Below are 17,002 nucleotides of genomic sequence, written 5' to 3' on the forward strand. Positions count from 1 at the left end.
CTTTTCAGCTACATTAGTAATTTTTTTGATGTGATTCTAGTCAAGTTTGTCACAACGAACTGTACAGGACACTGCAATAAGAGAGCAACGTAACTGTTTTAACTTTCCCCCTATCTCTTTCTTTGTAAAACTGACGGTCTCTGAGAACTACAAGAAATTTGTAGCTGATCATGACATTCGATCATTTAATGTATTTTCACTTGTTATTCACCTCTACGCTTGTTTCGTAAGTCACTTTATAAGAGCAAATTTCCTTTCTCTGGTTCTTTTTTCCTTCCAAAAATACTCTCTCCGTTTAAATCTAAATGTTTGTCGGGATAATAATATTTGATTAATGAAAACTAATAATTATACAAATATTCAAAATTACGTATCGTTACATACCAGAAAAGTAATTGAATAATAAAAAATTAGAACTACTCAATTTTCAGTTCAATGAAACCAGCTTATTTATCATTTTTACATAAGGAAATTTAATTTCATGAAAACTTTATAACATTTTTGATCTACAGGAGGCGCTTCTACAACGTACCATTGACATCTTTCTTCTTATCTTCTGATGTAATGATTTAAAGTTAAATTGCCTATTCAATTGTGTATGTTTATTATCTTCAGAAGTGAATAGTTGTGTCCTTTGATTGCGTACCATCTCGCTAAAATTTCAGGTTGACTTTTCTCATAGTGTTTAGAGTGAATTATGTTTGGTATGAAAAATGTACTAGGATTTCTATAATTTCAATGAGGTTACTTGTGCAAATGGAGCAACTTGAAACTTAAATTTCTTAGACACCGATCCAGAGTCATAATTTGCATTGCAAAGCTGTATGGGTCGAAGAGGATTTTTTTCGATTTACTACTTTTCAATAATCATACGAATCCAATCAGTGACATGAACTCATTTTTTCAGTGGCTTTTTCAGTGGCACAACGTGCACTATCAATCTTCTGCATGCATTACTGTCCAGGCATGGAATGAAACATTGTAATTTTATCTACACGAAGATTTTCCATTGAGAAAATACAAAACGACATAGGAAATAAAAGAATTCCGATTCTGTAGAACGTAAGGATTAATCCATTTTATGGGCTCCGTTATTTGCACGTGTACTATTCACTTTGTCTAGAATGGATTTAAAGACACTAGCAGGGCCACTTTTGGATCTGTCAGACAGCCCTTCTTTCCACAAAACACAATATAGTTTTACTGCTCGAATAATGAGCTGTTAAATTATATAAATATAATTTTGTTTTGTAAAAAAAATGATAACTTCTTCTTTGATATGAGATTACATTCTGTAGGTCAAACCAAAGCGCATAAACAGACTTCTGTTTCCTATGCACATCTTTCAGTTTTCTCATTGCTTCTTTGCTTTTAATATGTTTACAGAAATTTTTCCTCTGTGTTCAGTGAGTCTGTTGTATGTTTTTGACGCTTTATACTCTTATCGTAGGTCACACCGATCAGATTTTCGATCGTTGAATCTCACACTGAATTCCGTGACAAAAATATGCACACTTGGCCGAAGTTTTAACTTCTTCTCAACGCGTACACTGATAAACAGAATACATTTCAAAACGAGATAAACCTGAATAAAGGTATTTTCTAGCGTTCGTCTGAAAAAAGTGACTCCACTGTTGGAAAAGAATTTATATATTGCTTCTTATATTCTTTTTCAGCCTCACAAAGCTTCTTGGAAATATTCTGATTCAAACCTCAGTTGTCACGTGATGGTGTATTACAAAAGGAACTCTTGTTATTAGGAACATTGGTATACTGGTTTCGTGAAATACTACGTTCGGAAAATATTTCTTGTATTCCTGGATTTTTCTCCCCGAACATTAAAAAAATATTTGATACTGACAGATGTGTAGGCCTTTCAGTATTCTTCATTCTTGGATGCCCGGTTACACTTAGTTCAGTATAATTCGCAAAAAGTGGTATTTCTCATTCTGGCTTAACGAATATTAACTATGAATTAATTTTTTCCTGTCAATTTTTTTTCAATTTTTACACTGCACTTCAGTTTCCTCGTATTTATACAGCCTTTGAGTGTATTGGTGAACCGGAATCGTATAATAATTCAGCTATCCATTCATAATTTCCATTCATAATTATTTGTTACATAAAAAAACAGTAAACCAGAACAGCAATGCTTTTAATGATTCACGAATAACGGAAAAAAATATCGAGTTGCCGAAACGAGGGTTCTGAATTCAGTTACTAGAGAATATTCGTGTGACAAGATTCGAATTGAACACTTGGAACTCCGTCACTCATACGTGAAATTTGTCTGTAGAAAGACACAGTTCCATTTCCCAAATAAAACATTGTCTCCCTAACCAGTAAAAAGAAGCGATATTGATTGGAAAATCGGCGTTCTTGTAACTCGGCTATTTCTTCTCCAGTTCCAACAAGAGTACACTCTACTTTTAGCAGAAGACAGGTAGGACCTTGTCACACTAACATTTTCGTTAAGTATGTCACTTGGAACCTTGTCAGTCGAAAGGACAGAGTGGTCCCTGTTTTGCTAATTCTCAATAGTAACAATGTAAAGTTATAGCATATTTTGTTCACCGATCTCATTAACAAAAATGTTGCATGTGAATGTATCTGAATGCATGAAACTTTGTTCGTACGTTTTCGTTCGCGTAATTTTAATGAACTGATGAACCAAGTGCACGCTATGCAAAGTTCGTGGCCAACGAAGTCAAATACTATGGCCGTTAGTTCATATTTAATGTCTATGTTTTGTAACCAAGGAAGGGGGTGGAAGGTAGTGGAGAGACGAAAGATGGAGTGAAACATGTAAGTACTTTAGTGGAGGAACGGTTCATGTCATGGGAGTAGAAGAAATATTCTGAAACACTGTTGAGATGGTGACGTGTCATGAAGAGTGTAGAAGGAAATACTGTAGTGAGAAAGAGCTAAACTGAAGCTATTTTGAGAAATTGCCGATCTAATGAAGAGTCTGCTTTGCGGTGCCTTTGTTTTATTGTGTACTATGCAATGTCCTTCAGAGATGCTGGCAAGTCTGACGGACATTTTCATAGTACATCATAAGAAACTGACACTGGAGAACAGTATTACATCCCTAGACAGGCCGTGACAATAATGAATAAGTCTCTCCCTATGGGCAAAACATAGCAATTGTGCGAGCAAAAGACGTGGACGAACGGTGACATATGGGGGTTTGGGTCGGTGTGAGAGGCGTGCTCAGGTGGCCGAAGTGGTTAATGTGACCACTGTGTGAAGTGAGAAATTGGGTTCGAGCCCCAGTCTGAAACAAATGTTCATACGTCACCAATAAATTGTGCAGCTGCCGTCTAATCGTATTCGTCAATGTGATGACATTTTATCTACTTCATACAACTGTAGATGGGAGCTGTATAGTACTCTGTAAAACACAGTAGTATTGAACTACACTGTGTTTCATGAGCATAACAAAGTAAAGTACAGAGATGAACCAAAACAATATGATCACCTGGTTAACAGCCTGTTGGTCCACGCCTGGAACGCAGTACAGCAGAGACTCTGGTAGGTTTGCGGAGGTATATGGCACCAGGTGTCTGTGCTCATGTAACGCAGTACCCTTAACTTACGAGCCAGTGGTTATCGGGAGAGGAGCTGTCATCTGATAAGGCCCCAGACGTGTTCCACTGGCTTCAGTTTAGGCAAATTTGACATCACCGTGAGTTGACTACCATGCTCCCCAGGCCGCTGTAACACTGGCTTTATGAGCGGAAATTTACAGAGCTGGAAGACGCCGTCATTGACGGGGAAGACATTAAACATGAAGTAGAGTTGCAAAACTACAGTAGGCTACCGTAAGCAAGTGTAGACTACGGTAGTTTTCCTAGTAATTTTGGACAGTCAAGGTCGCCTCCGCCTTATCCACACGTTGTGTTGTGTTGCATACTGTCGGGAGTTACCTTGTAACGATCCCTTTCTATACGTATGCCATCAGTGTGTTATTAAATTCCGCTGAAAACCGTATGCGGTGAACCGTCTAGAAACCGACTCAGGTTATATAAAGGGCCGGGTAACCTATGGAATACTTTTGTTCTGCATAGTTATCCTCTTGCCTGTTTCTTAAATGTAAAACGTATTTATAACGAAATTGAAATTGTCAGTAATAAATTCTGGTTTTACTAAAAAATTGTTGGTTTGTCACGTGAAACAAAGGGATATTGTATTAAAAATAAAGAAAACAATCCAGATTTATCCTAAAGCGCTAGAAAACGCTATATCTTCAACAAAAAGGTAAAATTAAAAAAGAAATCGCAAAACAAAAATGTGTCGAACATCGCTTCAATACTTTGTCGAACTTGTATAAAATTTCTGTTATTGATGAAGAATTTTCGCATTGATCATTACTAACAGGAATCTCTTGCCTTTGATCATAATTAAGTCCTCTTGGGTACAAAATAGCAACAGAAATTATATATATTTTTTTATGTTTGTATATGTAAAATTTACTTGCATCAAAGTATCTGCTTGGTTTCATAAAAGCGCAGAAGTTACGCGATCAACTAATTTTTATTGCTTATATAATGCAGTTTATATTTTATGAGGGTATAAAATACGTCATGGACTAACACTGAATGATGTGCGGTTCCAGTTACGTGAATGAAAAAAAAGAAGGAAAAAAATGCAAGGAGAAGTCATCCGTTCCCATTTTCTCCCTTACACATTCATGTATGTGTCTTTCCCTACCAATTCTACCAATACAACCGATAATCCTACCATATTCTATGTCATTTATGCACTGTACCAAAACTACCAAACCGTGGTTTTGGTAGAGCGAAACTCCAACACGAAGGGTTCATGTGGTCCTGAACGATATACACGTAGTCCAAAGCTGTCACTGCAACTTTCATTACTACCAGGTGAAAATCTCCGATACCATAACACTGCCGCCACCGATCGGTGCCGCTGGCGCATTTTCGGAGCTACCATCCGCCTGGATGACGGCACTGCTACCCGAGATGCGTCATCGGACCATTTACATCATCAGTACGACAGAGTACAAGTTTAGCCCCTGTCAGTGTTGGCCACCTCGTCAGGGATAAATCGTATCCGGAGTGTCCCAAGAATTGAATCTGCCGCAATGCATCGGTAATACTGGCACTCGGTATTAATATTAGACCAAATTATATTTTCGCAAAGACTGAATTTGAGTACTTTTACACAACATGTGCCTGAAATATGTTTTTTAGTTTCTTTAAAGTCAGCACCGCCATTAGACAGTTGTTTATTTACAGTGTAAATGTAAAGCTGTAAATAAACAACTGTCTAATGGCGGTACTGACTTTAAAGAAATACGTTATGACTGTGGCCCCATATTATGAAAAAATTATTAAATGTATCACAGTATTTGGGGTCCTAATTTGCTTTACTTATTGTCTTTCTGCAGCACTTTGCAGAAAAAATGAATTGTTATAGCAGTACTACATTAAAAACGGTCTTATTCGTTACAACCACGAAACGTATGCTGTTGCGGTTAACGTTTTGTTTCCCCTTCTGGATAGCAAACTACAGCAAACTAGGAAATAGTCTCATGTCCCAGACGAATATTAAAAGATTATAAGGGAGTGGGCTAAATCCTGTAGGGCCCTAATAAGGTGAAGCAAGAATTGCAATTAGTTCATGTGATTATACAGGGTGTCGATAACTAAAGTTCCAGTTCCTAAACGCTGTAGAAAGAGAATCACTGTTCAGAAAGACGTCAAATTTGAACAGCATATTATTGACACAGGGGCCGGCCGCTGTTGCCGAGCGGTTCTACGCGCTTCATTCTGGAACCGCGCTACTGCTACGGTCCCAGGTTCGAATCCGGCCTCAGGAATGGGGGTGTGTGATGGCCTTAGGTTAGTTACGTTTAAGTAGTTCTAAGTCTAGGGGATTGATGACCTCAGATGGTAAGTCCCATAGTGCTTAGAGCCACTTTTATTGACACAGGGTGTGATGTTATGGAACGAAAAGGACTTTAACAAAATTTTGCCACTAGATGGCGCTGTAAACGTGTTAACTTAAATTGGTTCGGCTACAAATGACAGAAGAATTGCAGTACGACGGCTATGGTTTGAATCGCACGTTACACCACCCGTGCTGTTCAGCGTGCCCGACTGCACAAGTTCGGCAGTCAATAGTTCTAGCATGGTTAGTAAGATGAAGCCCATCAACCACGCAAGGTCGTTCCACATTGGATGGGAAAAGTCGGTTTTTAATTGCGCTGAGGCCATAAACCGCATAAAATGCTACACTGGTGTCCAAAATCAAAGCAACAAACGGAAATTTTGCAAGACTGCGTACATTTTGCCGCAAAACGGTATACACAGGTGATAGTAAAGTAGAAACAATGTAAAGGGTACAGAATGTAAACAGCTGCAGCATGCATAATGGTAGGCAAGAAAGTTCTTCGTTTTTTCCAACAACAAATTTGCACACACGTTCTGACAACTGGTTAATGTAATCAGTAAAGGGTGTGACCATCGCTGGCAGCAACACAGGCAGACGATGACCGGGCATGCTGTGAATGATGTCATCATTATCATGTTGAGACAATAACTCCCTTTCCTCCTGCAGAACTTCTTGCATATCTTGGAGAGTGGTTGGTGGATGCTGACATGATGTAACCCGTCTTCTCGTGGATCCCATACATGCTCTATAGGATTCAAATCGGGAGAGCGAGCAAGTCACGCCATGCGTGCTATCTTCCGTTTCCAAGAAAAGATCGACCACCTGTGCTCTAGGAGGACGAGCATTATCGTCCATCAGTACGAAGTCTGGGCCCACAGCACGTCGCAACAACCTCACATGAGGTGCCAAGGTTTCGTAACGATACCTGACAGCAGCTGAATTTTGCCGCTTCACCCGCAGAATTACGGGATAGGTATTCGTGTGGTTAATATAATCCCTGCCCACATCATTAGGGATCCTTCTAGATACTGGTCTGTTTCCACAATGTCTGAGTCACGAAATCGAGTTCCACGTTCCCTCCACAGGTGAATCCGTCGAGAATTACACTTCAAATCGGGACTCATTTGTGAAAAGAACATCGTCCCACTGTTCGACGTGCATGTGGCATGCCGACGACTCCACTCTAGAAGTTCCCTTCTGTGAAGACGCGTCAAAGGTACACATACAGCAGGTCTCGAACAGTAAAGGGTACTCTGCCGAAGCCTTCTGTAGACTGTCTGCCTCGATACAATACGTCCAGTGGATGTTGAGGGGTGAGATGCCAGTTGCCGTGCACTACTAAGGCTGTACCGGAGTGCCCTTACAACCAAGTAACGGTCCTCTCTCTTCCTGATATCACATATGGTCGGTCCTGCCCTGGTCCTCGAGATAAGGTTTCTGTCTCTACAAAAAGTCACTACATCCAAGAAAGAACAGAACGATCCACATTAAGTCATCGGGCCATATCAGATTGCGACTGTCCTGCTTCCATACTTCCTATGGCCCTCCACAGTAGGGGGCCTGGTAGGCGTCTTCTCTGTGACGTACTGCACCGTCTGTGACTGTCTACACAACAGTTGTGGGTGAGGGACTACCCGGAAAACTCTACCCTGTTTGATACTACTTCTACGTCTTCGCTGACATTGTTGTCCGTTGACCGGAATGCCAAGTTCCGTACAGAAGACGATCCTATTGACATCTATTGACACTTTGTATGATTATATCGTGAATTAGACACAGAACTTGGAAACAGCTGTCGTTGTTTTAATTTTGGATACCAGTGTAACAAAAATCAATTTTTAGTTGTCCTGGTGCTAAAAACCACATAGAAACTAAAATGACATCGGTTTCTAATTGCAGGTGCAAGACGTGTTGAGTATTCCGTCCATCGTTTTCTGACATAAGTTGCAATCGAGAAAAAAACATGTTTCACAACATATTGGAGTGTCTCGCGGGTCATGTTCTGAATGTGTTGCTTAGAGCGAGCCTTCAACTCAGCTATGTTCGTAATTGGAGCATTGAACATATCTTTCAAGTAACCCCAGAGGCAGAAGTCACACGGATTGAGATCAGGTAATCTGGAGGGCCAGGTGTGAGAAAATGACGGCTGATAATTTTAGCAGTTGCGAAATGCCTCTGCAACAGCCGCTTTATGACTATGCAAGGTGCGGAGAAGCGCAGTGTAGCATAGAAATTTATCCTACCGATACATCCAAGCTGTTGAAGGGTTTATCAGTGACGGCACAGGTAACAGAACCCGCAGGACTCTTCTCCTCGAAAAAATACGGCCTTACGATAAACGTTGCCACCAACCCGCACCACACACTCCACCTTTGCAGAATGAAAGTTGTACTGGTTGACGTGCGAGTGGATTTTCAGTTGCCCATATTCTGAAATTCCCCGTATTAACATGTCACTGAAGATGGAAGTGGGCTTCGTCTGCCCAGATAAGGTTTCACGGCCAATCACTGTCCACCTACACGCGAGCTAGAAATTTTAAAGCGAACATATTTTTTGCTGGTAGGTCAGCAGGATGCAACTCCTGAACATGGATGATTTTGTATGGACAGCAATGCAGCATGTTTGTAGGATTTTATGCACCGTGCGCGCAGGCATGTCCAACTTCTGGCATTCCCGTGCACTTCACGTTTTCACACACCTGCTCTATCCGTCCTGCAGTGCTGTGGCCACATCTCCGTCAGACATCGAATCAATTGCTCTCCACCCTCAGCCACGTTGCACTTGAAAAGAACCAGTATTTTCCAGTTTTGGAACCATTTTCTGCAGATCCTTAGCAGACAACGGACCACTGTCTTTCTCCATACCCCTGAGCGTCCGTAACTTTTGCAGAGCTTCTGGCGCACACTCACCGTTCTTGTAAAAGAGCTTTACCAGCAGCGCGCAATCCTTCAAGGAGGGCCGGCTGGTGTGACCGAACGGTTCTAGGCTCTTCAGTCCGGAACCGCACGACCGCTGCGGTCACAGGTTCGAATCCTGGCATGGATGTGTGTGATGTCCTTAGTTAGGTTTAAGTAGTTCCAAGTTATAGGGGACTGATGACCTCAGATGTTAAGTCCCATAGTACTCAGAGCCATTTGAACGATTTTGAACCTTCAAGGAGACGGCCATTTTGGGCGTCTCTGACGCAAACAAACAGGCGAGTGCCGCGCGTATGTTGGTGCGCATATTTTGTTGCTTACAGGGCCATCTACTGCTCAAATTTTCCTTAAATATTTAGTTCCATGGCGTTTCCCCTGCGTCAGCAATATGCTGTTACAATTTGACGTCATTTTGAGTATTGGTTTTCTTTCTCCAGCATTTTGAAACTGAAACTTCAATTATGGAGACGCTATATTTCCAAAATCCATTTACCAGACAAATGTTGATTGTTTTTGCTCGATGTTAAAACAATTTGCATAGAATGTTATTGTTTAGTAATACCTCTCGTTATAAAGGAACTAAAAACTATACGTACGGGAACTGCACGACTCATTTGTTAAAAATAAAGATGGTTTTCAGGTCGCATTACGTAGATGTGTAAATGAAATGTTGTGTTTACCTTTCAGATCCTCTATTTCCTGAGCAGTGAACTTCGGCAGCCGTGATATCCAGATGCCTGCCTCCAAGCTGTTATTGTCTACCCGCTCTATCATAACTGCGGGGTAGTTTCCCTCTTCCGAGAATATGGGGTGCGCAAACCACCCGAGCTGAAACAAAAAGGGTTCGTTAATTGAATTTATGTAGATCACCATGTACGTTGTACAGTTATCTACACTTTCTCATTCGGCTAACGAAACAATGTTAAACACAAAATGATCACCCGAACTGATTATTTATACACAATGAAGGGAATTAAAACACACACACACACACACAGACACACACACACACACACACACAAACACACAGGTATTCGTAGGTCCGTTGAACACGACTTCAATAATTGCCACCTAATAAACGTAAGAATAAGAGCTACCTGTATAAGTTTGGAAAAACATTATGAATTACCTCGAAGGAAACGGTCTATTGACACACAGTCAACATGGGTTTAGAAAACATCCTTCCTGTGAAACACAACTAGCTCTTAATTCACATGAAGTGCTGTCTGCTATTGACAAAGGATTTCAGATCGATTCCGTATTACTGGATTTCCGGAAGGTTTTTGACACTGTACCACACAAGTGGCTCGTCGTAAAATTGCGTGCTTATGGAATATCGTCTCAGTTATGTGACTGGATTTGCGATTTCCTGTCAGAGAGGTCACAGTTCGTAGTAATTGACGGAAAGTCATCGAGTAAAGCAGAAGTGATTTCAGGCGTTCCCCAAGGTAGTGTTACAGGCCCTTTGTTGTTCCTTATCTATATAAACGATTTGGGAGACAATCTGAACAGCCGTCTTCGGTTTTTGCAGATGGCGCTGTCGTTTAACGACTAATAAAGTCATCGGAAGATCAAAACAAACTGCAAAACCATTTAGAAAAACTATCTGAACGGTGCGAAAAGTGGCAGTTGACCCTAAATAACGAAAAGTGTGAGGCCATCCACATGAGTGCTAAAAGGAACTCGTTAAACTTCGGTTGCACGATAAATCAGTCTAAGCTAAAAGCCGTAAATTCAGCCGAGCGAGGTGGCGCAGTGGTTAGACACTGGACTCGCATTCGGGAGGACGACGGTTCAATCCCGCGTTCGGCCATCCTGATTTAGGTTTTCCGTGATTTCCCTAAATCGCTTCAGGCTAATGCCGGGATGGTTCCTTTCAAAGGGCACATCCGACTTCCTTCCCCGTCCTTCCCTAAGCTGTTGAGACTGATGACCTCGCTGTCTGGTCTCCTTCCCCAAAACAACCAACCAACCCCCGTAAATTCAACTAAATACCTAGGTATTACAATTGCGAACAACTTAAACTGGAAAGAACACATAGAAAATGTTGTGGGGAAGGCTACCCAAAGGCTGCGTTTTATTGGCAGGACACTTAGAAAATGTAACAGACCCACTGAGGAGACTGCCTACACTACACTTGTCCGTCCTCTTTTAGAATACTGCTGCGCAGTGTGGGATCCTTACCAGATAGGACTGACGGAGTACATCGAACAAGTTCAAAGAAAGGCAGCACGTCTTGTACTACCGCGAAATATGGGATAGAGTATCACAGAAATGATACAGGATTTGGGCTGGAAACCATTAAAAAAAAGGCGTTTTTCGTTGCGACGGAATCTTCTCACGAAATTCCAATCACCAACTTTCTCCTTCGAATGAGAAAATATTTTGTTGATACCGACCTACATAGGGCGGAATGATCACCACGATAAAATAAGGGAAATCAGAGCTTGTACGGAAAGATATAGGTGTTGGTTCTTTCCGCAAGCTATACGAGATTGGAATAACAGAGAATTGTGAAGGCGGTTCGATGAATCCTGTACCAGGCACTTAAATGTGATTTGCAGAGTATCCATGTAGATGCACATGTAGAATCAAAAGGAGTTAAGAGATATCTTCCTGGGACGGAACGTGTGCAGCCTATACCCCATCTGACTGCGTCTAATATTTTTTCTATGTAAAAGGGTGAGAACGTTTTCAGAATGTTTGTGAATCGTGTGGCTCAACGGGACTTGGGTACCAGCCCGCAGTGTTCCTTGTTGGATGTAGGAAACTGCCTAAAAACCAGATCCAACCGGCCGGTTAACAAGCCGCACGGATTTGATCCTGATTTGGTTCACCTATTAGCACACTGCCCGGCACGCTACTCGAGGATATATGTATAATTTTATCATGTCGTACAAAATTTGTAGCCAGTACTCAAAGAAGACTATTAGCATCTTTCATGTTTACGCGATTATTATTTCGGTTAGTGTTTAGTTTTCTGTTTATATCCATCACAAAATGTTCACTTACTCTTCATTTCACGGTTGACAGTGTACGACAGTGACAACAAGACTCAAATTGTCGAGGCATGCTCTTTTAAGCAGAATCTGTCTTTATTATTTCGTAATTCTTACAATAAATAAAAGTAATGCATCCTAGGAATTCCTGAATATTATAGTTAATGGCCAATATTGTAATGGTTACTAGGACAGTTGGATTCACGTATTTTCATTGTGGAGCCGAAGATAGGTATAAAATTTAGTCTATGTTTTGCCACGGCTGTAGTTTCCATTTGGTGCTAGCCGTTCGCAGTACCAGCACAGAATGGTTATGTTGGCTGATGTGACAAGGCCAGATAAGTCAAACACTCAGACTGTTGCCCCTGCAACTGCAGAAAAGGTTGCTGCCTCACTTCAGGAACTACATGTTTAAGTATAAACGTAGGCTTCCGCGGCCATTTTCACATTCAATAAAATTTTCTGGGTTTGTAACCGCATTGTCAATATACACTCCTGGAAATTGAAATAAGAACACCGTGAATTCATTGTCCCAGGAAGGGGAAACTTTATTGACACATTCCTGGGGTCAGATACATCACATGATCACACTGACAGAACCACAGGCACATAGACACAGGCAACAGAGCATGCACAATGTCGGCACTAGTACAGTGTATATCCACCTTTCGCAGCAATGCAGGCTGCTATTCTCCCTTGGAGACGACCGTAGAGATGCTGGATGTAGTCCTGTGGAACGGCTTGCCATGCCATTTCCACCTGGCGCCTCAGTTGGACCAGCGTTCGTGCTGGACGTGCAGACCGCGTGAGACGACGCTTCATCCAGTCCCAAACATGCTCAATGGGGGACAGATCCGGAGATCTTGCTGGCCAGGGTAGTTGACTTACACCTTCTAGAGCACGTTGGGTGGCACGGGATACATGCGGACGTGCATTGTCCTGTTGGAACAGCAAGTTCCCTTGCCGGTCTAGGAATGGTAGAACGATGGGTTCGATGACGGTTTTGATGTACCGTGCACTATTCAGTGTCCCCTCGACGATCACCAGTGGTGTACGGCCAGTGTAGGAGATCGCTCCCCATACCATGATGCCGGGTGTTGGCCCTGTGTGCCTCGGTCGTATGCAGTCCTGATTGTGGCGCTCACCTGCACGGCGCCAAACACGCATACGACCATCATTGGCACCAAGGCAGAAGCGACTCTCATCGCTGAAGACGACACGGCTCCATTCGTCCCTCCATTCACGCCTGTCGCGACACCACTGGAGTCGGGCTGCACGATGTTGGGGCGTGAGCGGAAGACGGCCTAACGGTGTGCGGGACCGTAGCCCAGCTTCATGGAGACGGTTGCGAATGGTCCTCGCCGATACCCCAGGAGCAACAGTGTCCCTAATTTGCTGGGAAGTGGCGGTGCGGTCCCCTACGGCACTGCGTAGGATCCTACGGTCTTGGCGTGCATCCGTGCGTCTCTGCGGTCCGGTCCCAGGTCGACGGGCACGTGCACCTTCCGCCGACCACTGGCGACAACATCGATGTACTGTGGAGACCTCACGCCCCACGTGTTGAGCAATTCGGCGGTACGTCCACCCGGCCTCCCGCATGCCCACTATACGCCCTCGCCCAAAGTCCGTCAACTGCACATACGGTTCACGTCCACGCTGTCGCGGCATGCTACCAGTGTTAAAGACTGCGATGGAGCTCCATATGCCACGGCAAACTGGCTGACACTGACGGCGGCGGTGCACAAATGCTGCGCAGCTAGCGCCATTCGACGGCCAACACCGCGGGTCCTGGTGTGTCCGCTGTGCCTTGCGTGTGATCATTGCTTGTACAGCCCTCTCGCAGTGTCCGGAGCAAGTATGGTGGGTCTGACACACCGGTGTCAATGTGTTCTTTTTTCCATTTCCAGGAGTGTATATAAAACTGTCGACGTTTCGCTTCCTGTTGCAAGCGACCTTCAGTAGACAAAAACAGCCTGGAGGAGGTCGCTTGCAACAGAGACCGAAACGTCGGCAGTTTTATATATATATATATATATATATATATATTAACAATACGGTTACAAACCCAAAAATTTTTTTTTAACTACATGTTTGTTTGGCCTCTCCTTAGATATCCCTCCGATGTGGCTTCTCCTACGTTGCAGCTGTTTGTATTGTTGTGGTACGCAAAGCATCCCATTTCGACAATGTCTGTGGCTGATCGGGCAGATTTTTATATCCCACCCCATACAAGTGATACATTGTACGCCGCAGCATTTGACGGTTTTATCTGAACGATAGAAGAGGAAACACTCCTTCTATCAAGGTTATTATAGCCTAATAATTTTAGATACTGTTGGACGATCCTGTGTACCTACATTGCATGCTCTGGGTTTTCCAGCAGTTCGCACAAATTTGTTACAGTGGATTCAATAACTATAGCTGATGTTTGTACAGTTTTAATAGTATAATGGTCACACAGACACAAAAATAATGGAAACCGGTTTAGTGTGACAGATTTATTTCAAGATTAAAAAAAAAAAAAGAAAAAGTAGCCGGCCGTGGTGGCCGAGCGGTTCTAGGCGCTTCAGTCCGCAACCGTGTGACTGCTACGGTCGCAGGTTCGAATCCTGCATCGGGCATGGATGTGTGCGATGTCCTTAGGTTAGGTTTAAGTAGTTTTATGTTCAACTGGACTGATGACCTCAAATGTTAAGTCCCATAGTGCTCAGAGCCTTAAAAAAGTGAATGTAGGTATTAAGTTGCTGCGTTTTGTATGGTATGATAAGTAATGTGTTTCTGTATCTAGTGCCCTGAAGATGGTGGATTGTATAACAGAAAGCGGTCGGAAATAAATAGGAACTAATACATACGGCTGAAAGTAATACCACTGTTGCACACACACAATATATACACAGGGTGTCTCTCCTAAGAGTTGTCAGATGCATATTCTTTGGTGGTTCAACAAATATTTGCAGTTTTATTTTAGCATTGTTTAGCTGGTGCCAATCCGTAAAAAGCAGTGAGCAATATTTTGGAATATTTTATCATCATAATAATCACGTTAACAGTTTATTCCCGTCATTCACATACATTCTTGAATTCATTCTTCAATCGGTGTAACTATTAACGTTGATAAATTTGTCGCGTTGGCGCTACTATAGACATTGATAAGTTTGTCGAACAGTAATAATGCCTTGCTCACGACTTCATTCGCGTGGAACTGGAACCCGAATGAATTTTGAAAAATCCTGTAGCTTGTTATCGGCGAGAAAAATGGATATAAAACACTGAAGGTGGAGCTGTCAAAAGGACACATTGATTAAGGACTGATGTGTTTGTAAGCACAGACTCTTTCATTTTCGTAATTTCCTTAAATCTAACACTAGACTTTTCCCAAATCCAGGTCTATTGGTATTTTATACTTGAAATATCTGTATCCGGGCTTATAAACACATCAATTCTTTACCGTTGCGCCGCTTTGAGAGTTTCACTTTCAGTGTGTTATATGTGTTTTGCTCAATGGTAGTAAGCTTCATGATTTTTGAAAATTCGTGCTGGTTGGTGATCCACGCGGACAAAGGTGATGGAAAAAGCTAGTGAAACATAAGAAAAGTAACTAGCTACTTTTTGTTTCGGATCATACCTACTCAAACAGAACTATAAGGTTAAAAATGTGGAAGCGATGTGTTTTAGAATACTAAATTGGTTGGTTCAAATGGCTCTGAGCACTATGGGACTTAACATCTTAGCCCGCATCTCGTGGTCGTGCGGTAGCGTTCTCGCTTCCCACGCCCGGGTTCCCGGGTTCGATTCCCGGCGGGGTCAGGGATTTTCTCTGCCTCGTGATGGCTGGGTGTTGTGTGCTGTCCTTAGGTTAGTTAGGTTTAAGTAGTTCTAAGTTCTAGGGGACTGATGACCATAGCTGTTAAGTCCCATAGTGCTCAGAGCCAACTTAACATCTTAGGTCATCAGTCCCCTAGAACTTAGAACTACTTAAACCTAACTAACCTAAGGACATCACGCACATCCATGCCCGAGGCAGAATTCGAACCTGCGACCTTAGCGGTCCCGCGGTTCCAGACTGAAGCGCCGAGAACCGCTCGGCCACACCGGCCGGCGAATACTAAATAAATTAATATTTGCTTAGTATTACATTTTAGTACACGAAATACTTGTCTGCTAGGCAAAATAAGCTAATTTAAGTCCTATTCTTCGTTATAAATAGTAAATGAACTACAAATACGCTAGGTACAGGACAATGCTGCTGCTAACTTCCGCCATTAGCCTGCCTGTGGGGCAGATACGCTATGTGACAAAGCTTATAATTCTGAAAGAGTGCACGCAGAATCTCTTTAATCGTACTGAACATTATAAAGACCGATATACTTACGAAAGATAGACCAAATTCTCCATGGTTTCTATGGAAACGGCCCGGAAGTAAGTGATGACAAAGTACTACAAGTAATATGGATAGACCTCCTTCGGTCAATTTAATTTGAGATATTCCCACATGTAGGCTTTTGGGTAAATATCTCAGACTCCTGGAAAGCATTCTGGGTTTATTAGCTTTTGATTTCCTTTCAAAGCCTTATCCGTCCTACCTGTTCTCTTCGCGTCTCTCATTTCTGTGCATCAGGCTAGTTTGCTACGTTTAATACTTGTTTGTAGATATGATTAACTGTTCTCCATAAATGTAGATTATGACTGCATTCATATTTCGCAGTTACTATGTAACACGCGATACACTATTACTTGCAAATCTGGGCGGACAATTTAGCTGAAATAGCAGTTTTTTCTTTAGTTTTGACTCTTCTTATTTTCACACGCATATATTTCCTGTCTCCAGGTAGTGCGATATATCAGTACGATAGGTGGCTGTTGTCTGGTGTTATGCTGTCCTCAAAGACTGTAAACGAATCTTCAGTTTTCCTTTATTCCTTGCTCAATAAATATGTTGTCTTCTTCCTACATCGCCCAATAATTTGCATCTTTAAAGTACATAAACCTTTTCAGTTTTCGTGCTTGCATTATATGATCCTAGTACTTTTTTCTTGAATTTTTTGTTTGTTTGACCGATGTTAGTAGTAAGGCTCATAGATATGTGTAAGAAATAGTCTGTTTCTGTCATTTTTTCAGTGCTATTTCTGTTGTGCTATATGAAACCACGTTACGTGTTTCAGATGT

At 42.1% G+C, this 17,002-nt stretch overlaps 1 protein-coding gene across 1 annotated transcript in view; it reads right to left on the minus strand.

Moving 5' to 3' along the window:
* The window catches only part of LOC126199261 (myrosinase 1-like), a 149,526-nt gene that overhangs the window by 59,134 nt on the left and 73,390 nt on the right, over positions 1-17,002 (minus strand). Inside the window, exon 7 of the mRNA XM_049936065.1 lies at positions 9,518-9,665. Within this exon, the coding sequence (XP_049792022.1) occupies positions 9,518-9,665 (148 nt within the window). The remainder of the gene's footprint in view (positions 1-9,517; positions 9,666-17,002) is intronic.

This window comes from Schistocerca nitens, chromosome 8 (genome assembly GCF_023898315.1).
Source record: "Schistocerca nitens isolate TAMUIC-IGC-003100 chromosome 8, iqSchNite1.1, whole genome shotgun sequence".
NCBI lineage: Eukaryota > Metazoa > Arthropoda > Insecta > Orthoptera > Acrididae > Schistocerca > Schistocerca nitens.